Source organism: Truncatella angustata, assembly GCF_020726525.1.
Source record: "Truncatella angustata strain MPI-SDFR-AT-0073 chromosome Unknown BKA67scaffold_2, whole genome shotgun sequence".
Lineage (NCBI taxonomy): Eukaryota > Fungi > Ascomycota > Sordariomycetes > Amphisphaeriales > Sporocadaceae > Truncatella > Truncatella angustata.
In genome coordinates this window covers 7,447,125-7,473,058 of record NW_025763382.1, presented here as the reverse complement: position 1 = coordinate 7,473,058, position 25,934 = coordinate 7,447,125, and the positions used below count along the sequence as shown (strand labels likewise).

The 25,934-nt window shown below is 51.2% G+C and overlaps 8 protein-coding genes across 8 annotated transcripts; 6 read left to right on the top strand and 2 right to left on the bottom strand.

Annotated features, from left to right (window-relative positions):
• Positions 1-123: 123 nt before the first annotated feature.
• Positions 124-1,723, bottom strand: BKA67DRAFT_558435 (Alpha/Beta hydrolase protein). The gene is made up of 2 exons (XM_046102318.1): positions 668-1,723; positions 124-576 (listed from the first exon to the last, which is right to left on the bottom strand). Exons 1-2 carry the CDS (start codon positions 1,685-1,687, stop codon positions 307-309), a joined length of 1,290 nt encoding a protein of 429 aa, XP_045962797.1. The 5' UTR covers positions 1,688-1,723; the 3' UTR covers positions 124-306.
• A 6,035-nt stretch (positions 1,724-7,758) lies between these two features.
• Positions 7,759-10,629, top strand: BKA67DRAFT_514516 (Tetrapeptide transporter, OPT1/isp4; the record flags this gene model as incomplete). The annotated part of the gene is made up of 6 exons (XM_046097651.1): positions 7,759-8,055; positions 8,133-8,625; positions 8,700-8,890; positions 8,945-9,730; positions 9,897-10,211; positions 10,276-10,629. The coding sequence occupies 6 exons, from the start codon at positions 7,759-7,761 to the stop codon at positions 10,627-10,629; spliced, it is 2,436 nt and encodes an 811-aa protein (XP_045962796.1).
• Positions 10,630-10,789: 160 nt separating this feature from the next.
• BKA67DRAFT_558426 (uncharacterized protein) lies at positions 10,790-11,955 on the top strand. The gene has a single exon (XM_046102317.1). It carries the CDS (start codon positions 10,902-10,904, stop codon positions 11,826-11,828), a length of 927 nt encoding a protein of 308 aa, XP_045962795.1. The 5' UTR covers positions 10,790-10,901; the 3' UTR covers positions 11,829-11,955.
• Positions 11,956-14,087: 2,132 nt separating this feature from the next.
• Positions 14,088-14,776, top strand: BKA67DRAFT_533707 (uncharacterized protein; the record flags this gene model as incomplete). The annotated part of the gene is made up of 2 exons (XM_046099745.1): positions 14,088-14,481; positions 14,586-14,776. The coding sequence occupies 2 exons, from the start codon at positions 14,088-14,090 to the stop codon at positions 14,774-14,776; spliced, it is 585 nt and encodes a 194-aa protein (XP_045962794.1).
• A 1,230-nt stretch (positions 14,777-16,006) lies between these two features.
• BKA67DRAFT_533706 (uncharacterized protein) lies at positions 16,007-17,062 on the top strand (the record flags this gene model as incomplete). Its single annotated transcript, XM_046099744.1, has 1 exon — positions 16,007-17,062. The coding sequence occupies one exon, from the start codon at positions 16,007-16,009 to the stop codon at positions 17,060-17,062; it is 1,056 nt and encodes a 351-aa protein (XP_045962793.1).
• Positions 17,063-17,896: 834 nt separating this feature from the next.
• Positions 17,897-19,866, top strand: BKA67DRAFT_558424 (aspartic peptidase domain-containing protein). Its single transcript, XM_046102316.1, has one exon. The coding sequence runs from the start codon at positions 18,087-18,089 to the stop codon at positions 19,548-19,550; it is 1,464 nt and encodes a 487-aa protein (XP_045962792.1). The 5' UTR covers positions 17,897-18,086; the 3' UTR covers positions 19,551-19,866.
• A 1,685-nt stretch (positions 19,867-21,551) lies between these two features.
• BKA67DRAFT_533704 (uncharacterized protein) lies at positions 21,552-23,066 on the bottom strand (the record flags this gene model as incomplete). The annotated part of the gene is made up of 2 exons (XM_046099743.1): positions 21,552-23,005; positions 23,054-23,066. 2 exons carry the CDS (start codon positions 23,064-23,066, stop codon positions 21,552-21,554), a joined length of 1,467 nt encoding a protein of 488 aa, XP_045962791.1.
• An 806-nt stretch (positions 23,067-23,872) lies between these two features.
• On the top strand, positions 23,873-25,629 carry BKA67DRAFT_217102 (uncharacterized protein). Its single transcript, XM_046095540.1, has one exon. It carries the CDS (start codon positions 23,974-23,976, stop codon positions 25,567-25,569), a length of 1,596 nt encoding a protein of 531 aa, XP_045962790.1. The 5' UTR covers positions 23,873-23,973; the 3' UTR covers positions 25,570-25,629.
• Positions 25,630-25,934: the final 305 nt, after the last annotated feature.

The following is a 25,934-nucleotide window of genomic DNA, read 5'->3' as shown; positions in this document are numbered from 1 at the left end:
GTCAGTTTTCGTCGGACACGTACGTAGCAACAGGGCGTTAGCAGCTAATCCAGTGATTTGTTTTTAGCCTACGTTGTTTCTCTTTCAAGGTTAAATAATAGAAACCTACGCAGTTTCTTTATGGACGGTTATAATTTTTAATTTTTAAGTATGATTATATTTTACTGAACTCCTCTCAATAACAATGGATAGTTTCAAAGTACATTAAAAAGATAAGCATCGTCATTTACCGTTAAATTCAATAGATCCTACGATGCCTCACTTGGTCTCTGATGGTAGACTAGCGAAGCTAATTTGCGCGAATTGCTATCCCGACAGCCCTTTGTAGAAAATATGAGTGCCCGAAAGCTGCGCATTGCCAAAGAACTTTCTAATGTCTTGAATCAAGAGATCGGGTGCGTCTGTGGCTGCAAAATGTCCGCCCCGCTCATGTTTCGCAAAATAAACCACGTTTCCGGTCCTCTTAGCCCATTCTAGGGGCGTGCGGTACCATATATCTCGCGGGAATTGAGAAAGAGCAATCGGCTGAGATATGTATGGCATCGTGTTGATGCCCCGGACAGAAATGACGCCATCCTGTTCATCGGTTAATGATTAGCGGGCGTACCATCCAGCGCAAGTAGAATGCGCATGGCGTCATTCTATGCTCTTTGATACCGAAACTCACCTTCTGTCCGTGCTTATAAATACTAAGTGCTGCATACGGTCCGTTAATCCAGTGCATCATCGTCCAAGTTATCAATCGCTCAGTTGTGAAAATTTCGGGGTCTTCGAAACTTGAGACATCGTATATCCACATGGCTAAGCCAACAGGGCTATCCGTAAGCCCAATAGATAGCTTCAAGGGGCGAGTCTGGTGGATTATACCGTATGACCAGAACTCGTTGCTGAATTTTCCGAGCTTCTCAATGATGTATTTCTCATCTTCGGTCGCCTCGCCGGCGTCGTACCGCGCCAAGTCAGATGGAGATGGCGGAGATATCCAGAAATTCGAGTGTCCTGAGACGACGGCGTCTGGAAAGTCAAGGGCCGCAAAGTGGCCGATAAAATCGCCTGCGTCGCCGCCTTGATACACGTATCGGGAATAGCCGAGCTTCTGCATGAGAGCGTGGAAGGCGTGCGCTGCTGCCCGATAGCCCATCCCTGGGTGGCGAGGAGAGGGTGAAAACCCGTAGCCTGGAATCGATGGCGCGACAAGGTGGAAAGCGGGCAGATTGTTGTTGGTTGGATTGGTGAGAGGCCCCAAGAGGTTCTCGACCTCGAGGAATGAGCCGGGCCAGCCGTGGATGAATAACAGCGGGATTGCATCTGCGCGTGGAGAACGGTGGTGAACAAAGTGCAACGGCAAAGGATGTGGAAAGTCAGGGGTGAGTGTTTGCACTATAGTGGTATATTGCTCGAAGGTCTCGTTGATCTGAGCCTCCACCTTGCGCCAATCGTACTCGTTAGACCAGTATTTCGCAACTTCTTCGACCACGCGTCGAGGTGGACCGTCTGCAAAGTCAGGCTGGTCAATATCATCGACGAAACGTGTCAGCGAAGCCTTCAGCTTTGAAGCAGCCAAGAATTCTTCGTGGACGTTTACGTGAAACTCTTTCACATCTTCGCTGAAGCTTGCCTCGAAGTTGAGCTTCAGGTCTGTATCAGTAAGCCTGACTAGGGAAGGTAAAGCTTGACTCGTATTCATGTTTGGTGGTCTTTGGCAATACAGCTGGACATTGTGGTTTCCCTTGGGTCACATTTCAGTCTATTTATAAGACGATTGGACTGACGCCAGCAAGATTGATCACGTGGCCGCTAAGGTATCAATTATTAAGCAAGACATCCCGATCCTACCAACAGCCACGGCCTCTGGGGAAGAATTGGGTAGCTGGATCTATCCGTAGGAATCCCCAGATCGAGACCAGAGTAGGAAAGCGCGAAGAAGCTGCCAGATTCAACGGATTCAACGGATTCACAGCACTGGTATTTCAATATCAGAGAGTCTGAATACGGAGTCGTATTGCCTGAAAATACTGCCAACGTGGACGAACGTGGTATTATGGTTGGATTCGGTAAGCATTTCGGTGTGTTCTATGTTGATCTGGGCTGATCTGGCATAGGACTGGACCCACTAGTATTGGGTTCAGCTGCCACCAAGAACGCCTATTTGAAGTCGCCACAAGGCCGTAGCCCAAATGGGTGGATCGACAACGATATTGCGGTACGGTGGCTAGTAGACGTGTATCTGCCCCAGACCACACCCAAGGATCCATCAGATTCCAGGCTGATTATCCTTGATAGCCACAGCAGTCACTAGTCTGTAAGTAGATTCTGAATATTGTGTGTGATAAAACTAGCCTCCTCGTTAGGTGAGTCCATGGTTTCATGCTTCAGGAACCACGTATATTTATGCATCCTGCCAGCACACAGGTCCCATGGATTACAGCCACTTGAAAACAGACTATTCAGTGTGCCGGAGCGTGCCTACTACAAAGAGCTATTAAAGATTGACCCACTTATACAATGCTGTCCCAATCGATAAAATCAGCTTCCTACGCTGTTATCTTGCAGCCAAGCAAACTGTTACTGAGAACCATATAAGGTCAGCGGGAGGCATACAGGCAACTGGCCAACATCATGCCGCAAAGCGCTTACCCATCCTGAAATTCAGCTGGATCGGGCCAAAACTCCAGATCGGAGAAACGCTGAATCTGATGTGGATAAAACACCAACTACAGGCCGCCGGATTGAGAATCTGGCTGCTGATAAAAGCCCCAGTACACGCCAATTATTGTGTAAGGTTGCCAGAGCATTCAAATGGCAAACAGTCCGTCTAGTGCTGCAAGCTCACGAGGTTGAACCGCTTCAAGCCAGGATTCAACACGCACAGCCTAAAACGCGCAAGGTCCCCAATCCAAACCAGCATTTCATTCAAATTAGTGAAATCTTATCTGCCGGTGTGAATATCACGGCTATTCAGCTAATTGACGCAGAAGGTCAACCGATGGTTGAGGAGGAGGTTGATAAAGAAGTGGATGAAATTGAGTAAATACCACTACAATAGTATCCCGATCGGGCCGCGTGGCTCGGCCCCTTGCTAAATATAGCGGTTGATAACTAAAACCATTCCAGACTCCAAGGAAACCTCTATCTATTGGTAAGTATAGCTTTTGACTAACTCAAGAATTGATGGAGTTGTGGTACACTGAATCTGGGGAGTTCTTGGTGTGGTATAGAGCTTATTGCTGTGCCGAGTGGTGGATGGGCCACAGCATAGCCACATTCAAAGCTCGGCCATATCAATGTGCATCACCGCTTCTGATTGTTCCTACCTGTCTCAATTCCGTTGCAACATCTAGCAGTGCAATACTTCCGCGGCAATGTATGAGCCATTAGTCGCGACAGATGCACTCCGATTCTTGTTCTTGAGCCAGGAGCAAAAGGTGAAGATTTGAGGTGTCGTATGTTTACCACAACGCACTCGGCTCGCCCATCCTACGAAGCTCTCAGCTATGCGTGGGGTAACTAAGAGGATTTGTGTGAGTGTTACATTAACAATAATAATATCACCATTCGCCGCAACTTGTGGGATGCCCTTCAAGCTTTGAGCCGTTACTGCCAACGGATTCTGTGGATTGATGCCATCTGTATTGACCAGTCCAATTTATTTGAGCGTAATCCCCAGGTCGCTCAAATGCACGCCATATACAGCTATGCGGAAGCAGTCCTGATATGGCTCGACAGAGCGTCGAAGACGAGTCCGCTGGCGATGGATTGGATTGAGCAATCAGCCTCACGCTATCGGAGTTCCGTGGGGGTCCTTGGACGCTTGACTGGTTCAACTCCTCTACAAGTCCTTGATGATCAAATCACCAGGTGGAGTGCACTTCGCCAGCTCTGTGGACGACCCTATTGGCATAAGGTTTGGATTGTTCAAGAGGCTGTGCTTGGTGAGAAGATCTGCATTCATTGCGGAGAAAATAAGGCCAGATGGGAAGGGTTTGTGAACTTGCTAAACGAATACGAACGAATTTTAAAGCTCAGGGTTTCACGGTACCAAGAGGAGGCTTCGCGTGACCGATGTTGGATGAGTATATGCGACAGCTTAGTTTAAACGCGCTATGGCGACTTCAGAGGGAAAATCTATCTAGGAATATTCACCGTTGCGCGTACTAAGGCGACAGGACCTACACAATGAACACCAAGCCAATAGGCGGTAAGAGATTCCCCGAGAAGTTCCGTGGGTGTAGACCGTAGCGAGATCAACACCGCCACTACACCAACGGTGGTGACGATGCCCAGTGTGATAATCACGGCGATCTTTACGGGCGACGTCGTGGCGAGCACGCACCTCTTTAGGATCGGCAGCGGTATCCCCCGGCACCGCCTGTGTCGGCAGGACCACCGCGTCTGGACATTGCATAGGCGACAGGGATGTATAACGTGCATATCCGAAAGAGGGGGCAGGTGCGACCAGTTTCATGCCAAATTCGTCACGCATAGCGGAGGGGATTGTAAGAGCGGGGCGGGTACCTGAGGACGGAGAAAGAAGACGGATCGGCTGTCAAGCGATCGATTGGATAGGTCTCAGGTCTGGGACGTTGAGACCGGGATCGGGGCCACCGCGTGAAACACAGATGGGTGCCAAAGATACAGATATCAGCCGGGAGCTGCAAATAGGAGAATGCACACGTCTCCAGTTTTTCCCTCCAAACGAGACGATTATCACGAACTCTTTTCATACCATCACACAGCAAAAATTCAAGTTTGGTACATCAAGTTTAGCTTAGCTTTGGCGTATCTACATGAACTCGAAATTTAGAGAATTTTTCGATATTTCTTTTCTTTGTTATCGTATGATTAAGTTTGACCTTGGAAGCATCTATAGGTGGAGCGGTGGTGCATTCGCCGGCTTGCAGCTCCTTGAGTATACTCCGGCACCGCAAGATTGGCGATTGGGATGCTCATAGGGACAGGGAATGCATTTGCGATTGCCTAGGAGCTCTGGGACGGCACATCCCAGAGTCCGGTGACTGTTGCATTGCTTTTCCTTGCGGCATAGCTCCGATGATGTTCTAAACGTACTAGGCACTAGAAGAGGGTTGCGTATGGAAGTACAGAACTTAGGTCGTGGAACGACCACACAACATTTCAGGCATCACCGGACCTGGTCTAGTTGTCATGCATTGACGGGTCAGGCTGTTTGCTTTTTGCTCAGTATGACTTGGATGGCCCACCTTCTGTTTGGTCGAAGATACTCGTCTCCAAAAATAGGATCGGTCGGTTGCATGAACATATTCCATCTTTCCTAGTGGTCAAAAACAGCAATGCTGGTTCACTAAACCTTTCTGGGTACCTGAGTTTGAGGAACTTTCCTCTCAACCGTTACTAGTCTTGCTAGTTCTCAAGCACACTATGGGACCTCCGTCCAGGGGTGCTTTCATCCCCGTGGGGCGGTTGCAACTCCGGCTTGTTCAAACCTCCTCGGGGTCCTTCAAGATACTAGTTAGCACTTTCATTACACCTTCTGACTCGGAAAGACCCATGCAACTGGGACAATTGATCGCCTGCACCTGGAACAGAAGTTTATTCCTACCCACATGCTCATTCGGCGTCACCTCCAGCGAGGGTGCAGCTCAGAAACACGACAAACCAGGTCAAAGAAGCTGGTTCTCGACAGATTTGGAAGACTGCGATCAGTTGTGAGGTTGACATAGGCATCTACCGCTCAGATTGAAGATGGTCGGAAACACGCGGGTTGTCTGCGTTGGACGCAGAGTCGCGATCGTGCAGATAGCTGTTGAACAGGCGATGCGCAGATTGTAGAACACGCTCAATCCAGCAAACCGCCTTCGATGGGTGAGAGCTCGTACGGTGGGCTAGGTGGCTGGATGCAACCACTTTGGAAAGGATCGAGATAGCTGGGATGAATCTATCCGGTCCAGACCGAGTAAGCAAAAAGATAAGCACGGATATGACCATTGTCGGTAAGCCGTACAGGTAGGTCTCTCACCGTTTACCAATTGGCGATCGTGTAATCCATCGCATCGGCTACTTATCTGTACGGATCAGTACGGGGTGCCACGTTAAGCCATCCAATCCCATCGTTGCTGGATGACCTGTCTGATCGTATACCCAGCTCTCTCGCTCTCAAGCGATCAGCCGGGATCAAACGCAGCGGATAAAGGCTGGGAGAAGCCGAGGCCAGAAACGAAGCGCGCGGTTCGCCAAGAACAGGTGTGATTACGGGTTAACTCGAGTTGGTCTGGACCCCATGCTGATGCCCGAGGTTACGGTTGAGCTAGCTCTGGCCGCCTAGGGCTTTCCCCGCAACCGGATCGCTGGACCTCTTATTATGATTAGTGGACAGCACCAGAACCGACCGAGCTGATCCTTTGAAACCGAGTTGGCACGCAAGAAGGTTGACGAGCAGACCATACTTAACATTGTAGTGGCTAGTATGGCCGAGCGAAATTGTGCGCCAGGACGCATGCCGCGATAGATAAGCTTCAATAAGCTTCCTTGACAATTCTTACTCACCCTCCTTCCTCTTCGACGATAGCTGAAGGGGCACTAATAAAACGAGTTTCCAGTCTCGGCCAATCCCTCCGGTGCCAAGCGCCTTGGCCACATGTTCGAGAAGCACCCTCGCGGCACAGAAAGCAAGCCCGCAAATCACACGACCCTGACGGCCTATTTCAATAAAGCATATCGCATCGACTGCGGTTGCGCGGTTGAAGGCCAGACGCCACCGGCCTTGACCCGCACTTGGCTAATGCTTGCTGATGCTTGCTGATGCTTGCTGACGGCTTGGCCACAGCGAAATGTGAGCCAATATTCTAGCCCGGTCGCACGATTCCCTACGTAGAGTGGTACCATACATTTCGTGCGAGTTGTCTCGTGTAGCAACCCCCATAAACCCTGAGCCCTCCTCCGGGGGCCGGGGCAAACCTGCCAACCTCAGCCCCTCAGCTGCGCTTTACCTTTCCCAGTGGGCAGCCAAGCCGCCAGTGGCGAAGAGGCTAATCTGACCGTTGCCGACACGCGATCAAATGGCTCCTGTAGGTTAGCAGTAACGGGCCTTTGCGCCTTTACGCCTTTGCCTGTGCCTGTTGAAGAAGCTAAATTGTCCAGACGCATCTAATCAAACGGTTGTTATTGGTATGGTGAAATATGCTTAAAATCTTACCACTCAATGGCTATAGAGCCGACAGACCGAGAAAGGACAAGAACTACGCAAGGTGTGCGCAATACTAGATAGAGTTGATGAAGCTCTGCAGGTTTGTGGTAATTCACTGTCTGCGACTGCTAGAGGCTAACTACAGCGCGAATCCGCACGAGACCCCCCGAGGGGGAGGAGACCCGACCTACCTGAAGGGCTTCGAGGGCCTGCCCCCCTGGAGATAGCGGCGAGATCTTGGCATCCGGGCTAGCTCTTGAAGGGGTTATGTCGTTTTCGAGACCCTGCACGAAATACAGCCAATCTACAAGTCACCCTTGCAGCCACTCTGTCGGTTAGAGCTGATTGGAGCTGAACCAGAGAAAAACCACCCAAAAGTGAATGGTTGCATTCATGCACTGCGAATCGCGATTGTGTTGGATCTGGTATAACTACCATGGACACCCTCGGGCCTTGAGTGCACTGATCCTTCCCTGCCTTGCCTTCTTTTTCTCTTGTCAACCTTGCGCCTCGTCGTAAGTTCAATCGGGTCGTAGCCAATTGATCGGCCATCACGATTGAGATCAAGATCAAGATCAGGATCAAGAACAAGCAAGATGGGTTTCTCATTTCGCAAGTCCAAGGGCGCTAGCGCAACTGAAGTCCAGACGACTGGCTTCGAAGCCCACCCCACCGACTCCAACGACCTCGGCGACGATGTCGCTCATGATGTCGCCAACGCCAACGTGCACCTCAAGCGCGTCAAGGAACAGCACAAATGGGATCCCTTCATGGACTACGACAAGATCGACGCCGTCGACGCTGCCCTTGCCAGTGGCGACGCCGAGAAGGGAGCTGCAGTCGAAGTGACCCTCCTCCAGGAAGACTCCCCCTACATGGAAGTGCGCGCTGCGGTAAGTGCATCCGACTGTCTTTTTTTTCTTTTTTCTTTACTTTTTTCTCCCGCCGCGGTAGTGCTGAGTCATCTTAGGTCGCACCCACTGACAACCCGGACGACTACGTCGATACTGTTCGTGCCTGGACTATTGGTTTCATCGTCTGCACCGTCGTTGGCGCCATGAACGTCCTGCTCTATGAGCACTACCTCCAAGTCGCCATCACCAGCCCTGTCGTCCAGTTGATCTCGTACCCCATGGGTGCTGGCTGGGCGAAGTTCGTCCCCGACGTCGGCTTTACGCTCTTTGGTCGCTCAATCCGCCTCAACCCGGGCCCCTTCAACAAGAAGGAGCACACCATCGTCACCATGATGGCAGCCGCCGGTACCACCATCAGTTACGCCATTTCGATCCTGATCGCACAGCAAATCTTCTACGGTCAGGTATGGGGCTGGGGTTTCCAGATCCTGCTGATCATGTCCACCCAGGCCATGGGATTTGGTATTGCCGGAATTCTGCGCCGCTTCTTGATCTGGCCCGCCGCCATGGTGTGGCCTGCCACCCTTATCACTACCTCGGTCATGGACAGTAAGCCCCTCTTGCTCCTTTTCCTACTCCCCACCATGGCACGACGCAGTCTACTGACCCCCCTTGGTTGATAGGTCTGCATAGTCACGGCAGGGCAGACCCTGCTGCCACCAATGGCTGGAAGATTGGTCGTTACCATTTCTTCCTCGTCGTGGCCGGGGCTACCTTCTTCTGGCAATGGATTCCCAATGTCATCGCGCCATTTGTTTCCAACCTCGGCCAATTCCCCACGTGGATTGCCCCGAACAACGTGGTGGTCAACCAGGTGAGTGCCTATTCTACATTCAAGCCTGCTGCATGTCGCTAATCTTTCTTCAAGGTCTTTGGCGGTACAAATGGCCTAGGCTTCATCCCCGGCACCCTAGATTGGAGCGGTGTCTCGGGTTTCTTCATGAACCCTCTGCAATTCCCCTCGTTCGCCATCTGGAACTCGCTGTTCGGCGCCGTGCTTATTCTCGTCTGTGGCTACATCACTGCGTTTGCCGGTGCGGACTTCTACAAGTATCTCCCGTTGAGTGCCAACAAGAACTTCGACCACTTCGCCAAGCCATACAACACCTCGAGGATCCTGAACGAAGACCTGACCCTGAACATCGAGGCATATGAGGCCTACTCTCCTCTGCTGATCGGTCCAGTCTTCACCATGGCTTACGCCCTCGGATTTGCTGCTCTCATGTCGACCGTGTGCCACGTCGGTCTCTTTTACGGCAAGGATATCTACAGGCGTACCAAGAACGCAAGGTACGAGGAGCCGGATATCCACTTGAAGCTGATGAGAAAGTACCCCGAGGCCCCCGAATGGTGGTTTTTGAGCGTCTTTGTCATCTTCTTTGTTTTCGCAATGGTTGCCTCTCAGGTCTGGGATACCAAGCTTACTTGGTGGGGATTCATCCTCTGCATTCTGATCGGAGTGGCCCTCACACTACCGGTCGGAATCATCCAAGCCATCACCAGTCAGCAGACCGGTCTGAACATCATCACCGAGTTCATCGTTGGTTATATGTTGCCCGGCAGGCCTATCGCTATGATGTTGTTCAAGAGCTGGGGCTACATGCTCATGTCAAACAGTCTCACTTTCGTTCAGGATATGAAGGTCGGCCACTACGTAAGCACCTACCCCGCCCTTTTCATATCCTCTTGCCCCCTTTGTCCTGTCTCGATGTGAGGATGAGTCCCTCACTCAGCTTGGCGTGCCTTTTACTACTCACATAGCCCATGACACCCCCAGCCCGGGCCTGTATGAAAGTGTCAATGCTAACCCCCGCCCGCAGATGAAAGTGCCTCCCCGCTCCATGTTCCGTGCACAGCTCTTCGCTGTCGTCTGGTTGTCTCTCGTCCAGATCGCTACCTTCAACTTCCTCGTCGGTAACATCCCTGAGTTCTGCTCCGAGGACCAGCCCCAGGGCTTCACGTGTCCTGGTGCCACGACGTTCTACAACGCCAGTGTCATCTGGGGAGTCGTTGGCCCCAAGAGAATGTTCGGCCCCGGCGCCCTGTTCTCGTGGATTAACTACTTCTGGCTGATCGGAGCTGCTTGCACAACCATCCATTACTTTGTCGCCAGGAGATATCCTCGTAGCATCGCTGTAAGTTCATGAGTTCAAAAAGCCGTATGTCAGTGGGTGTATTGAAAAGCTAACACCTGTCAAGCGGTACGTTTACTTCCCCGCCATCTTCAGCATTGGTGGTATGATTCCTCCCGCCACACTCTGGAACCTGACCAACTGGCTCCTTGTCGGCGCCATATTCAACATCTGGATCATGAAGAAGTACAAGGGCTGGTGGTCTCAGTACACTTACGTCATGGCTGGTGCGCTCGATGTAGGCAACGCAATCTGCATTGTCCTCTTCGCATTGGGTCTCGGTCTTTCTGCCAGTTCCTTCCCTGAATGGTGGGGAACAACCATCTCCAGCTCGACTTCTGACGCCATGAGGACGGCCCGTACCAAGTTTTTGCCTGCTGATGGTGTAAGCTTCATGGGTCCACCTGCGGGCAGCTGGTAAATTGTTCTTTGTCGTCAGGACATAGTGTTATAGTAATTACGAGGACAAAGCCAGAACGAAGATAACCCCGCTGTAGACTTGGCTTTTGTATTTTGAGATAGTACATCTTCTTTGAGACATCTACAGGACGATCAATATATATACCCATCTCCTTCTACCTTACATTTTCCATGTTGCAGTGGCCACACCCTCCGCTGCATTGAGAGCAAAAGTCCTTTCTTTTTCCTTTTCTTTTTACTAAACTACAGATTGTCAAACCCGAATCACACGCCATGCCGGTTTTTCATGAAGACGTTTTGTTCCTCCGGTGGCTCTCCCACGTCGAGCACGACTCTGCACACCTGGGAGAGCACGATGGTGCGCACGCGGCGCTGTCAGTTTCGAGCGCCGCTCTACCCCGTGGAAAGGAGCACGTCGGCGATGACGGCACCGACAGCGACAACGATGACGACGACGAGAGGATCCGCGGCCTCTTGCGCAGTATAGAGGCACAGGCCCAGAGACTGATCAGCGCCACCAATATTGCCCTCGGGACGGCTGATACCATGCGAGGTCTAGAGCAGAAGCTCGTGGTGATGGACGCGGAATTGGCCGCCTGCCACATTTCTCCGGATCCATGGGACGTGTCCGGTGATTCGAAACCGGAGGCGCCGAGCATCCCTGAAGGTGAAGAAGAAAAAGCCTGGAGCAGCGCAGAAGAAGAAGTTCTGAGTAGCACAGAAGAAGATGCCCAGAGTTCGTCCTCCTGGCCCGATGACTGGGATGGGGAATCAACCGTCTCGTACGCGTCGCTGGTGAATCATTATGTTGAGCTCAGGATCGAGGCCCTCGTCTGCCTCAGGCAGCAGGAGGACCGCCTCGAGTCTCTATACTCCGTCGGCTTAGGGCGCCGCCTCGACACGGCCGGTGCGGGCGCCCGCGCCCACGAGGCGCGGCTGGCGCAGCTCGACGACAGCATGGCAGAGCTGGACAGGCTCAAGGAGTACCACTACCGCGCGCTCAGGGAGTGCGAGCGGGCCGGCTGCTGGATGACGAGGGATGTATATGTCGAATTCAACGAGGAGGACGTCCTTGCTCTGCACGATGCGATCCGCGATCTTGATCGTGAGATCGAGGCCTTCACATGGGAGCGTGGACTCCCCGCATGGGAAATCTGGGCCGATGGCGACGACGACTGCTTGGAGCGGCTCTTTTGCTGATTCCCTTCTGTGTTGCTGTCTCGGATCGTCCTCGGGAGACGCTGGCCGCCTCGGGCTGAATAGAGTTTTCCCTCTTGCCTTGGGCGATCTTTCTCGTCTGGAAGGTTATATATCTCTTTATTTAACGGATTGAATGTCATTATATTCTTGATTCCTAATACAAACTGTAAGATGCAATGCGAACCGCCTTTGGCATTACTTTTATCCTAATACCATCCCAAGCAGCTCTCCTACTATTCAAATTCTCCTTCTAAACTCATGAAACCCAGGCACCGCCAGCATTGGCGATACAGTCTTCCGCGATACTCGCAGCATCATTGGACACCTTTTTAACATCAACGTCGCAGGCGTCACCAACCTCGACATACTTTCTCGACGTAACCCTCCCACTCGGTGGCGCTGCTGTCACTCTGAGCGAGCATCGTGACGGCCTTACATGGGCCTATGTGACGGTAATGCGAGTTGACGGGGTGAGGTTTGAAAAGTTCATTAACTTTGAGTGTCTTGCTTGCTCCTCGAGTTAGATTGTGTCAGGGATTATGTTAATGTTTGCTTTTTTGTTTGCTTCGTCGCTTGTTTGTATTGTTTCACGTCGGGCGAAGGCTGTGTAACAGTCGACGCAACCTCCTTATAGGTGTGTGTGGGATGTGGGAAGCTACGTCTTTCAAACGTGACACCAATTTTTGCCTGAAAAGCTTGCCATTCCAACTTGTGTGGTCACTAAATTTTGATCCTCCAGATCTAGGGCCTACGCCTTTCATGTTACCTCAGGTTTGGTTCTTCGGGTAGTTGGTAACAGGGCTTCCTGGTAGGTCCTCCTGGTGGGTCCTCAGAGGTAATATACCTATCGTGTCCTTGCAATTATAACCTGGGTGATGATGATGATGATGATGAGGAGGAGGAGGAGGAGGAGGAGGAGGAGGAGGAGGAGGAGGAGGAGGAATGGAACATAAACAAAACAATATGTTTCTTAGCCTTACACAAAGAAAATCACCTCATGATCATCCATGGTAACGAGATTCCGACACCGACAACCGCGGCCCCGATATTCAGAATTATCATGACTGATGCTACCGGCGCATGTCGGGATCTATAGGCGATACGCTTTGTCGAAGTTTGTGGCGTTTGATGTGAAGTATTATAGTTACAGTAAGCATTGACTATAATGGGCATCCACACGACCCAAATAGATAGCAGCGGAGTAAACTGTCCCTATGAAAACCTAGACGACAACTTAGTCACAGTACGATCAACTCTATTGTAGACGGTGAAGTTATCTGACCCATCGGCCAGGTGCTATGCTCAGGTTGAGTGTATCGGTACCGCTCCTGGGAGGCAAGAGGTCGTAGTGTTCCAATCCGCCTTCTGCTAGACGGAGAAAGCTGAGATAGAACGAGGAAGATCGACAGATCATGCACTTTGATTCGGAGGTGGTCTTTGGAAACTTGGTCGTTACTTTTCTTTTATTTCAACCTTCACAATGGCGTTTCGCTTGGCGATTCGCAGTCAAATGTGGCGGCCTTGATTTCCTGTCCGTCCTCTGCGATTGAGACACATTCAACTAAGGTAAACCTTCATTCCCTTTACTATCTCATTGGAACTTACATTTCAGACTTTCCCACCGGGCCATGGTCGTCGAAAGTCCGGCCTTGACCTACCGCTGGAAACAGAACTCAGGTACAGCTCTTGATTAAAGTTGGTTAATGGTGGATATCGTCTTTTCCACAGATCCATGAACGTTATATAAGCAGTGGCGCCTGCGCATACTAAACCGTGGTAAATGGCATGTCTACAGATTCACACATAGCCAGTTCCAGTAAAGGGGACGCAACGTGTCATACTTTATCACACAGTCACAAATACAACCTCTTGACAAATGTCAATGTCGCTTCGTGCCTGCTTGCTGTGTGGCCTGATCAAAGATTCCCTAAGTATTGCTGTGCGTTTATATATTCCAAGGATCTAGAGCATAGTGCAAAACATTTGATTGATTTGTTGGGTTGTACTCCGCATCCAGCAAATTCGCATTTCTGGTCGATCAGAGAAAGCTGAGACTAATTTTCGTATTATTATCAAAGGAGACTTATGAGACTGGCTGAAAAAGTCCGTATGGCAAGGAGAGCAATGGCTATGGTATTAATAGCCATTCTACCGGCATCTTACGCCTGTGCTTGTCTCGAATCACAGCTACAACTGCAAACACGAGCAAATCCGAGGAACTTGGCAAGACCAGCTCAAAAGAGTAAAATAATCATCACGATGAGGTCATCTCCCATCCTCGCCTCCACCATCGCGGCCGTCATATCCCTCGCCGGCGCTGCCCTGGGTTTGGAGACCTCGTACAAAGAACCAAATCTAAGGACGACCAACTTTACGATCTGGTACCGCCACTACATTTCGCCGTATGTCGGGTACACACTGCCGAAGTATTTCGACGTCCACCTGCTGCCGACCTCCCAGCCTTCCGACTGCTACCATTTCTACTTTACCGGCATGTTCCTCGACGAGAGGAGCGACGTGAGCCGCGACAAGGAAGGCGTGCGGATCGTCGGCAGTGACTGGACGCAGCCGGACATCCTCGAGTTCAACGTGCAGGGGGCAAAGTATCGCGGCGAGCACGTCGATAGAAGTGACAAGTACTTCGGCCATCACAGTATGTATACCTGTCCCAGATCCCAAACTGTCGAGCATGCCTGTCCGTCGCATCTCTTATGCTTTTGACTTTGTGTGTGTGTCTTGCCGCTGATGATTAGCTAGCTATCTACAAGGATCGCAACAATGACATTTACGACAGGGACAACCGTAAGAAGGGCAACTGCGTATATGCTATCAGTGATGTCCCCACAGTTCACTGTCCATCCACATATTACAACGATGAATTCTACCCGGAGACGAGATTGCAAGCGATATTCAACTGCACCAAATACTCACCACACGATGAACCCTAGAAGGATTTATAGAGTTTACTTAGGCCACGGAAATGGAGACCACGGAAGTTGGGACCGCGGAAGTTGAGACCACAGAAGTCGAAAGTATAAAACCCACCCGGTTGAGCTGCGTGCCGCACAAGTCAGCAAAGTATCATATAGAATCTCAAGAAGCTCAGATTGTTGGACCGCTTATGCCATTGTGAATTCCGAGTTAACATTGAGAAAGCCCGTTTGTTGTCGTCCTTCATGCATATACAAGCTGAACTGCGCAGAACGTCAGGTTGCTTTCAGCATTGGAACCTCCACCTGTTATGAGAACCACTTGTACAGGCAACGCCAACTTCCAACTCCAAGCGAAAGGATTGATTGGCAATGTTACGAGCTGGTTGCTTGATGTTAAATTTAATGCCTGAATCGACGTCAGTCGTCTAACTTCGGCCTACTATAGTTGAAGGCGAGTTTTTCTTCCAATCGCTCAGCCATGATGCGCAGCAAAGAGCTGCACAAACACCAAGGAATAGAAAATGAAAAGAAGAAAACACAACTCGTAAGCACGACCTAATCCAGTTCAATTGAGTTTATGCTTTCAATCTGCCGTACGTCCTTTGAACGGGATTCGAAGATGTTACCCGCGACGACAGCCAATTAAATCTCACAAGAACATCAAACTTCGTTCTTTACCACCCCTTCTTTTGCTCCTTGACCCTCGCTGTCTAGAGCTCCACATTATCGGCTGCCTGTCTAGCTGATTGATTATTTGCCAACAGAAGCGATCAATGGCCATGTGGAACAATCAACATATCCCACGTACACAACAAGTAGAATTACATGTATGTATATACATGTATGTATATTGCCCTCCCTTCTACTGTCACACTCTCCGAAAAGCGGCTGCGGACATCTCCCCCACGAGCTCCTATCGGAGAGGGACGTAGATCGACCTATTTGAATAGCAGAGGAATGAAAAACGTCGGCCTGAAGAATATAGAATCCCGAGATAAAATTCTCACTGAGATTATTCAAGGGATTTTGTATGGATAAAAAGAATAGCTTTGCGTCTTGCGCTCTTTGGCGGTGAAATGCTGGTCTTTCACTGCCCCACGAAGTCTGCGGTGTGGCCGCCATCAACCAACTTACCACTCCATCGCTCCAACACTGAACCTTTACTGCAGCCAAATCTCACACCATTCTGACATTTGCGTGCCCTTACTTCTGTCGAGTTCTCTTCGGCACCCGCATCACTTCATTATGTGCCTGAAGTCTAAGACTCTCCCTGGGCACTTTCCACATTTTGAGACCAGCAACAAGCATCTTTCTCACTGCTCTCCACCGCCCTCAAGTGCAATGGTTACTCATTACAGCCTCGACAACGCAATCAGCTCCTTCTTCGAATCAATGACCAGCGCAACAAGGCAGCAATGTGATGATTTCGCACTAGGTCATACGGGTGGGCAACCCAGTCCTGTACAGATACAGGGAACATTCAGCTACACCGTGGCCGTGGGGGCTACCAAAATCCTGCAGTTTCGAGTCCTTGATCCCAGCTTGGACATGCATGTCATGAGTCTGGCCAAGGCAGTTCATCCGCAATTCGTGGCCAGCTGCAAGTATCATGGAACTATCGGCCGATCCCGGCCTGTCCATATTTACGAGATGGAGAATCTTCCTGGGGCAGCTTATATCATAGCGCGCAGCATCTCCACCATACAATCCGCCGACGCCGTGTCCCCGGCAGCGCAACACTGTGAAAGACCTAGCGAAGTGCGTGTATACCATACGATGATGTCTACGTTTCAAGCAGGAGCTGATCATGCGTGCAGTTTCTTCGCCCAATCGTGGAATAGCAGGCGACGATTAGATTTAGACAACATGGCTACTCTACAGGCGGAGTTTGAGTCCAAGTGTGACGTTCTTACCCGATCACTGCCGCCTCGATTTACGTCGAACCTACACGGGGTTCGCCAAAGTCCACCGTCACTCTTCTCCGAGACGTTTCCTTTCGTTCTTAACCATGGGGATCTATGTGAGATGAACATCCTGATAGGCCGTGAAACGGGAAATATCACGGGGATCGTCGACTGGGCCGAGGCAAGGATCCTTCCGTTCGGCTTTGCCCTGTGGGGCCTTGAGAATATTCTTGGCTGCATGGATTCTACGGGATGGCATTACTACGATAACCGCCGTGAACTTGAGGACCGTCTCTGGCGGGCTTTTCGGACCGGGCTCACAATGCGTCGGAGGGCGACATGCAGCTCATCCGAAGTGCGAGGATGGCGGGCTTGTTCTGGCGGTATGGGTTTGTAGTGGAGGGCAAAATTCTGAAAGGTGTGACGGACGTGAGAGATCAATCGTCTCTCGCGTATCTCGATGCGTTCTGCACAACTGATATGTAAGCACCTACAACTCGAACCAGTCCATGCTACGGGGGGACACTGCGCAGTTAATGGCTGTCCGTACCCTCGTTCGAATTGGCGCGAATTGTTTGAACAGGCCGCTCAGTAATGGAGCCTGACAGGGTTTCATGAGTATCGGGGACCACCACAATCGAACCTCCTAGACGGTCTCGGTACTGCTATAATCATTGAGTGCAGTGACCAGTCAAAGATTTATCAAAAGCTGAAGGTCACTGGCGGAAGGAGAGATGTATATACCAAGTGTAAATGGTCAATGGCGGAAGTGAAGATGAACATAGCGATTGGCCTGTATATCTTTGAGCTGCTGACAGCATTCCCATCGTTGCCCCAGCTCGTTGATATCTCTCCTTCATGCCCTTATAGCCCCGGCGCCCCTACAGTAAATCAAGGCGCCCGATTACCAGGTATTCGACCAGCTTGATTGGGAGTTGGGACGGGTATTACCACATCACATCACGATTCGGTGGAAACCAGTGTAACCTGGATCATCTGGTGTGGCAACGAATATATACCCTGAGATTACCATCCTTCTATTGATGGTAGGCCCACTGTTTTTGAATGTCACATCTGGAGAATAGAATAGACCGCAATCCACTTCGCTGTCTCCAGTCTCCACAGTAGTCATCACAGCATTACCATTCGGCTCAATTTCGGCTTTACCCTGCTCGAAGATCCTTCCGCTCGGAGTGGTCGCCCCATCCATCAGGAGTCCGCTAATCCTTGGCGATCCTCTTCACTCAGCGAAGTACCGAAGCGTTTTGCTGCGCCGCTTGTACCGGATGCCTGCCAGGCTGCTAGGCAGGCCTGGCAGGAGCCTCTCCATTCACTGAAATGATGTTCGCCTTGAATCCTTCTTGCCATGTAAACTCAAGGTTCTCATCGCTATTTCACGACTCAAACCACACAACACCACCATGCTTACTGTTGCTGCGCGGCTCTTCGCGACTACTCTCCTGCTAGTTGGTGTTGTGTCTGGTAGCTACAGCCAATCAGGGGGCGTTGTTTCGCTTCCGTTCACGGTCCGGTATGCCACAAATCCTGGGCTGGAAGCGCGCGATACAGCCACTGACGTGGACCTGGAAAACTCGTGGGTGGGATATGGCGAGCTTTTGGTGAACGTTTCGGTCGGAACTCCAGCGCAGCCCGTCACCGTGAAAATCGACACGGCTACGGCGGACTCATGGTTTTTCGGCCCGGGATCCTGTCGCCGGAGCCGTGTCACCTGTCTGGGCGGTGAGTTCGATGCGAGCGCATCCTCTACCCTCACCGCGCTCGATTACCCCCGCTTCCACATCGAATATGTGAGCCCTTCAGACACTGAGGTCAACGGTACCTACTTCCGTGATACATTACGTATCGGCGATGACTTGACCGTGGACAACATCACCATGATAGAAGCTACCCAGACTCAAGCGCTGTCCAGGGCAATCATGGGAATCGGCTTCAGCAATGACTCAAAGCTGGCCCAAGCCGGCCAGTGGTACCCCACCGTAATCGACGAGATGTTATCGCAAGGGAAGATCGGTAGGCGCGCATACGGTCTCTATATGGACAGTAAGGACGCCGAGACGGGTGAGATATTGTTTGGCGGTTACGACAGGGCAAAGTTCGACGGCAACCTCACAACACTACCAATCATCCCTGGCAATGATGACTTTGTGGTCAACCTGCATTCCATCAGCATGACTAACAGCTCGGGCACTTTTCCGCTTAGTGCGAGCGGCGAGAGTGGAGATGAATCTAGAGAATTCCCAACGTCGGCGCTCATCGATACCGGTGCGGCTTTAATGAAGCTTCCAACCGATACGTACAATGCCCTCATTGACAGCCTGGGAAGTGCCATTGACGGCTCGGGGTACGTGGACTGCGACTTTGGCCAAACAATATCACTCAACTATGTCTTTGGCAACAGTACCATCAACACCGAGATCCAGATTCCTCTTTCCGACCTAGCCGTGCCCTACATGTATACGAATGGAGAATATAAGCAGGATTCCGAGGGAAGGTCTCTGTGTATACTGGGTGTTCGTGAGAGCACAAAGACCTCGAAACACTCTACGGGCGATACATTCTTGAGATCGGCGTACGTGGTTTTCGATCTCGACCAACGGGAGGTGAGCATAGCAAAATTGAAGCACGATGCGTCCGGATCATCAGACATTGTGGTACTTGGTGCAGACGGGCAAAGTACCCAAAGCGTAACTACAAGTACTCCCACGCCTACCAGCACAGGCGTAGCGTCGGGCATAGGCGGTGCATCTCAGACCGAGTCAACCGGAGCTGCGCAGACCTCTGCAAATGCTGCACCCTTTTTACAGCCTGTGCCTCTCGCGATAAGCACAGCGCTCATCATGGCGTGGCTGAGCATCTGTATCTAAAACAGACACCTTTGACCCCACAAGCAGCGCCGACAAATCCAGCTATAGAGTCGGAAAGGATGGAAGTGCTACGGAAGACCAGTAATGTGGATAAGCCCTCATGCCTCTCGGGGGTCCTACTGCACTTGTGCCTGTGCAGGGAGTCATCACAGCAATGGCGTAAACAATCTTAATTTTGCCTACCAGATAACTTCTCTGTGCTCTTACCTCAATAATCAATGCACATAACTAGAGCCAATTTTACTATAGATGAAAGCGCAGCATATTAGTCATTAGTTTACCAAGTCCCTTCCCGTATACACCATATGGTTCAGAGATAAGAATACCCTGCCAATGGAAGCAATTTCGTATGATTTCGTAGGTATAGTGAAGAATCAAGCCGTTCTTTCGGTCAATGTTCAAACAGCTGGCTCGTGGCTGGACAATCCAAAGTAGCACAATTTAGCAGCGACTCGTCGTCTACCGCTCAAAATATGGAACAGATTCCTCGCACCAACATGGTTTTTCCCGAGCGGCTCTCACAATAGGAGAGTCAAGATTTTCTCGGCTTCTTGGATGCAAAAACGTCTCGTGATCCCTTAGGCGTGTCATATTTGCCAATAACCATGTCAATGCACTCATAGCCAACCACTGTCAGCCCGGTGAACAATAGATTCAAGAGACGACGCATTAACTCACCAGGGGATATGTGGGTGATTGAACCCCATGATTCGAGAGCAGTTGATCTACTTCCGAACCAGTCGTAACCCTGAACGCCTTGGTCTTTGCCTTCGGAGAGAATGCCTTGAAGAGCTCCGTATATTTCCAATCTGGCACATCGTTGTAGCCCGACTCCCAGCCACAAAAGGAGCGCTCAACCGTATAACTTGTGGCTGATCAGCTTTGTTTCCTCGCGATGAGGCGCGTCGTAACGATCCTCGGGGGCTTTTCCACCTACCCTTCGTTGTTCAGGACAAACACGACAGGGGGAACCCCGTGGCGGTTCAAGATGAACGATGAGATCTCCTGGTTTGAGAAATGATGAGAGACGCTGTCCACTATTTTAGCAATGATATAAAAGTTCCACGTGAGGCTGCTTACAGGCCAGAGCCAATCCTGTTCGTTCGTCTTTGGGATGGATTTTAGTGTGTCTAGTGTAGGAATGGGATCGACTTCCAGTTGCGGGAACTGTGCATGCGCCTTCACGGCGTCGATCAATTTTGGGAACAGCTATAATTGTGACCACTAATCAGATACAGGGTGAATTTAGATATTTGTAGATCTTAAAGACGTGCCGAGATATTTCTAGTTTCATATCTTATGTCTCCTACCTGTCTCGATGATTAGTGGTGATGTTTCGGTCGTTGTGCTTTTCCTTGGATGGGGGTGCACGCCGCTAAACCATGAATCCGAGTTGCCGAATCAAACCTAATCACAGTCTACCAAAGCCTGCTCTGCGACAATGCAAAAGTTCCTAGAGGAATAAAGACGTATTTACTTAATCATTCAGCTTACTGATAAACCCGGAATGTCGAATTGGACCGGATCGTGGTCCTCTAGAAGGTGCTCTGCATCTCACTGGTCATTCCCATTAGTGTGGCACTTGTGTAACGTGCCTCAGTATGATATCCATCAATCACGTTCGGTGTTTTCAGCCTCAATCCTAGTTCCGTGTTACAATTAAGGTCGAATCGTAGTGACTGGACGCCGAAGTCGACAGACGGCCAAATGGTAGGGTAACGGGAGCTGGCTGAAGTAGATAGACCTTTGCAACACGATCACAGTAGTGCAAGTAATTTAGAGGATCCTATACAGGAGTCACTGGGTTCCCACAGACTGAGGTGTGACTATATATCAATTAAGTGATAGATTAAGTCGTTTTGTGGGTAATCGTTGCCAAGGTCCTGAATAATACTGTTTTGCACAGTCATTCAAGGTTTCAAGAATCGGCAGACAATCGAGATCGTATTACATACTAGCGTAGAGTACCTTGCGATGTAGGAATCCGCTCTTCTGCTCAGGCTATCTGAGATTCTTCAAGTCCTCCTTCAAAAAGGTACACAGCCCATCAATAAATGTCGACTCCGACTCAAGGGGAACCCCCAAGGCTCCAGGCTGCCACACAACCGCAATCACCATGCTACTGCTCTTGACGCTGGCAACGCTGAGTGTGATGGGCGCAGAAGTGGCATTGACAGGCCGTGAGAAGATCATCTTGGTGATGTTACACTGACCGCCGGTTTCCGGATCCTCAGGGACGGTGGCTTCGAATGCCCCAAGGTTACTGAGGTCGTAGGAGCTGTCTCGCTCTTTACCAATTTTTGCCGCAGTCCACTTGCTGATGCTTGGTACGTATCTCAAGAGACCTAGCGGCTGGTCTTTGAGCGTCACGGCGCATTCCGCGAGCTTCTTGGTCAAGGATCGCGCAGGTTCCCAGGCTTTCTCGGACCAGGCAGACTCGCAGGCTTCGTCGCGATCATGGAATTCGTAGCAGGCGTTGACGAAGAAGCCCATCTCATCATTAGATTTACCGACAGCACGTCTCATGTTGACTGCTGTGCCCGAAACGAAGTTTGCGGCGTCGCCAGGCGGAAGCGCTCTGCTCAACGCTCGTACAATAGACTGGTGCATCGTCGCCGTGAATCTGGCCCCATTGTTCCTTGATACCCGCAGCACGTTAGCAACCTCTGCGGCTTGCAACTCAATTAGTAAGGGTCGACTGCGGAAGGACTCTGGTTCGAAAAACATGCTGGCGCCCGTCCATGTGCCGTGATCGATGGCGCTGGTGGTCGCGCGGAGTCCCGTCAGGTCCGCAACAAACTTGGGCAGGAGAACTGCTAAAAGTGGACGGAGAAGAAATCCCCAGGAGATGGGAAGGTTTTTCGCCGTGTCGAAAGGAGCCGGAAAATCGGCGACAGGGGTGGGAAGGGCTGAGCAATCCGCTTCGACTTGGTCAAAGATCCCGGCTCTAAACGTGCTGTGGAATGCATGCCCAATTATGCCATCTCCTAGGGCATGTGAGAAGGAAAAGGCGACGAAGCAGCGCGTTTGCTCTCTGCCTAGCTGTTTTGAAGGTAACAAGGGCAGCACAACGATCCTCCAAGGTGGTGGCAATCCCGGCCAAGGCCGGTCCAGGATGGAGGGAAGCAATCTCTCTATCTTCACCATCTCGTCGCCGCCGCCGCCACCGCCCTCTTCGGGTGCCAACGCGCAGGTATCACTCTCCCCCACGATGGAGATATGGTCTTCCAGGTTTACTGTCGGCACTCGTTCGAAGAACGCGGCATCAGTGTGCATGTCTCGCACGACAACGCTCAACGTCGGATGGTTGTCGATGCATCTCTTGGTGGCGCCATAGAAGGATACGCTCGAGCAGACATCAACGTCCGACCCGGAAAACTCATAGACGGCTCCGATGACGACCGCGTTGTAAAAGCCGCAGTACTCCCGACTGATCGCGCGCTGCTCGTTTGGGCCTGTTGCTTGTCAACTATCGAGGCAAGCTTGCATGAGTGATCACCTACTTGCAAGTCTCATCTTAGCCACTGAGTTCCATATGCCGATCGTGCCAAGACTCAAACGGAACACACAAGATTTCGAAACAACTTGCATTCAAACATTGATCGGGGCATAGAAACACGTAAATAGTTGGACACACCCCATGTTAAGTAAGGATTCATCAGAAGCTGTCCAGAATTTCCACTCGACATGAACCTTCGATACTTCAGCCGTGTTCCAATTGGCCAATCACGTATTAGACCAAGCTGGCTCCAATCCATGTTGGCGACCGGCGACATATTTCTTTTTCTGGTAAAGTGGGCGCTGTGTTAGCTTGTTTTTGGAATCAAACCCACACACAAGTGGGTTCCGATACTTGATTAGGACCATAACTGTAGCGAGACCTGCCTACATAGAGTATGGATTGATCATTGATCGGAAACAACGTGTCGTTTAATGATCGAAAGAGAGCGGTGCGATGTCACCAAAAATACCTTGCGGAGTGAGTGAGACTGGACTATCTCCAAGGACACCTGCATCTTTCAACTCACGAGTGTCGCTGCCTAGTAAAGCGGAGTAATGGTACTTTCGCGCCTTGTAAACTCTGAGATGAATGCTGCTGTCGCCGGGATGTGTTACCGTGTCGAGATGGACACCTATTACCGATGGGCTTATGGGCGACGAGAGATATACACGCACATGGGCCTCTGGCAAGGTACTGTAAACATGCACTTCGTAGGGTAAGAGGCTGACTAAATGCCGACCCCGGCGTGTTTGTACCCGGCGCGTCGCATTCCTCGGCGCTAGCCCGCCTCTCTGAACACCCCTGTCCTGTCAATCATGATTGTGCATAACTCATCGATGACATTGGCCGTGTAACAGCAGCGTATTGCCTCTTTGAGCTTCAGCTTGCGTGTCTCTAGTAAGTGCAACATGCTTGTTGACCATGTCTGATTGCTCTTTGATTGATATCAGCCTGTTGGAGCCTTCACTCGTCACCCCACCTCTTGGACAACAGCCGAAAGCATCCCCAGGAGCTTGTGAGCGATGTCACAAATACAAGGAGAAATGCAACTTCGGGATGGCGCAGAGAACATGCTCCAGGTGCATCGCGTTAGGTGAACAATGCCGCCCGCGGCTAAGGAAACGCATGGGACGCCGGCCTGTGGCCCAGCAGCTCCCCTACGGTGCCACCTCTGTCATGCATCTAGCCTTGGTCAAGGGGGACCACGAGGACACGGTGCATCCTGCCGCTGGAGCCCGGGCTATCTGTAATGGCGTGAAGTATGCCAACCCTGCCAAACGTCTCCGCAGCCGTCCAGGCAGACCAGACCCACAGTTCCCGCGCCCAAATGCTCCGGTCCGTTTCGACCTCTGCAACCCTCCATGCTTCCGCACTCTCCAGCCGCCGATCCGGAGCTCCTGGCAAGTCAGCCAAGTGCTTGAAACCCCGGAAGGCTTTTTCGAGGCTCACCGCACCTTTCTGCTCGGTCCTAGTTTCGTGGGCGAATTCCGGGCCGCGGTGCGACGATTGTTCGCCCGCTCCCCACAGGTCCTTACCGATGCCTATTCCATAGCCCTGAAACTGATGGGTTCCCGCCATGCAGCATCCCCGAACATTGACGATTGTGATTTGGCGATCGGGGCCCACTGCCTCCAGAGATTGACAGACGGCTCTTCGTCCATTACGCACCCGGAGGATGCTGCGGCGATCCTCTTGATGGGGCAGGCCGTGCTCGTCTATAATACCTTGATACCGTCGCCGGCCACGCAGGTCATCACGCGTGGTACGTTGCTAAGCGCCAAGCCATGGTATCCGGCCCTGATGAAGCGGCCCTATCTGAATGCCGTGACTCTGGCGCCCGTCCTCATGGACACGGTCGACTGCCTGATCCGGAGGGAGATACCAGTAATTCGACTCCCAGTCCTGGATGGCTGCGTTGTCGACAGATTCTTAGGCGTATGTTCATCACTGCTTCCGCTTCTCTATGAGCTATGCGAGCGGAGCTACCACGCTAAGATGAACAGCCTCGTGGACCATGTGTCTCCTTGGGATTCTGTCGAGGACAACGTTTACTCCGAGATTGAAGGCAAGATACGTGAATGGACCCCGGAACTGCCCTCGTGCTTCTTCACAAGGTATTCGGCACTGGAGGTCAGTGCCATGCTGGCGCAGGCCCGATCCTATCGCATCGCGGCCGTGCTTGTGATCCACCGCCTGCGCTTCCCGTTAGGTATCGAGGATTTCGTAGCCCAACACCACGCGGACGACATATTGCGGGAGCTTTCCATCCTGAACACATGGCCGCCCGACGCAGCGACGGGGCTCGGCTTAGACTTCCCGCTCTTGGTGGCCACGCTGGAGCTGCCGGGCCCCGGGTCGGATATCTACAGGGCCTTTGAGCCACTTAGGTTTCGACGGCAGCACTCCGATGAGATCTTGGATTTCATCGACTTCGCTACTGCTGCACGAGGGACCGGGTATCAGGGACTATGGTTTGATTTGGTACACAGCCGGTTACATGGAGTTACGGTAACATAAGACAAGAACGCCAGAGCTATTCATTGTGCAATCATTTCGAAGAAAGAATTTAACAGGTCCCTGTACATCTGATTAGCTCGGATATTATAGATGAAGTGAGAAAAAACGCCTTGGTTTTAATTAGGAAATAGTAAATGGCAATTGCTTGGCCTTGGTAACTAAAACTACATTACAGAAGTAAATGATCCAGAAGCTATACATATTGGAAATATAATTGGTTCTTAGGTGCACTATGCCAGAGAGCACGATATCAGTACACGATCTCGTAATGGTGGATCGAATTGCCTCCGGAGGATCTGTCACGGTTTGCGCGTTGCCTTAGACGTGCCACACCAACTGCTGAAGCGTCACATCACTTAAACACG

Coding starts and splice junctions, on each gene's coding strand:
- BKA67DRAFT_558424 (XM_046102316.1), top strand. CDS start 18,087: ATGCTTACTGTTGCTGCGCGGCTCTTCGCGACTACTCTCCTGCTAGTT.
- BKA67DRAFT_217102 (XM_046095540.1), top strand. CDS start 23,974: ATGTCTGATTGCTCTTTGATTGATATCAGCCTGTTGGAGCCTTCACTC.
- BKA67DRAFT_558435 (XM_046102318.1), bottom strand. CDS start 1,687: ATGAATACGAGTCAAGCTTTACCTTCCCTAGTCAGGCTTACTGATACA. Junction 577..667: donor TTTATAAGCACGGACAGAAG/GTGAGTTTCGGT, acceptor ACCGATGAACAG/GATGGCGTCATTTCTGTCCG.
- BKA67DRAFT_558426 (XM_046102317.1), top strand. CDS start 10,902: ATGCCGGTTTTTCATGAAGACGTTTTGTTCCTCCGGTGGCTCTCCCAC.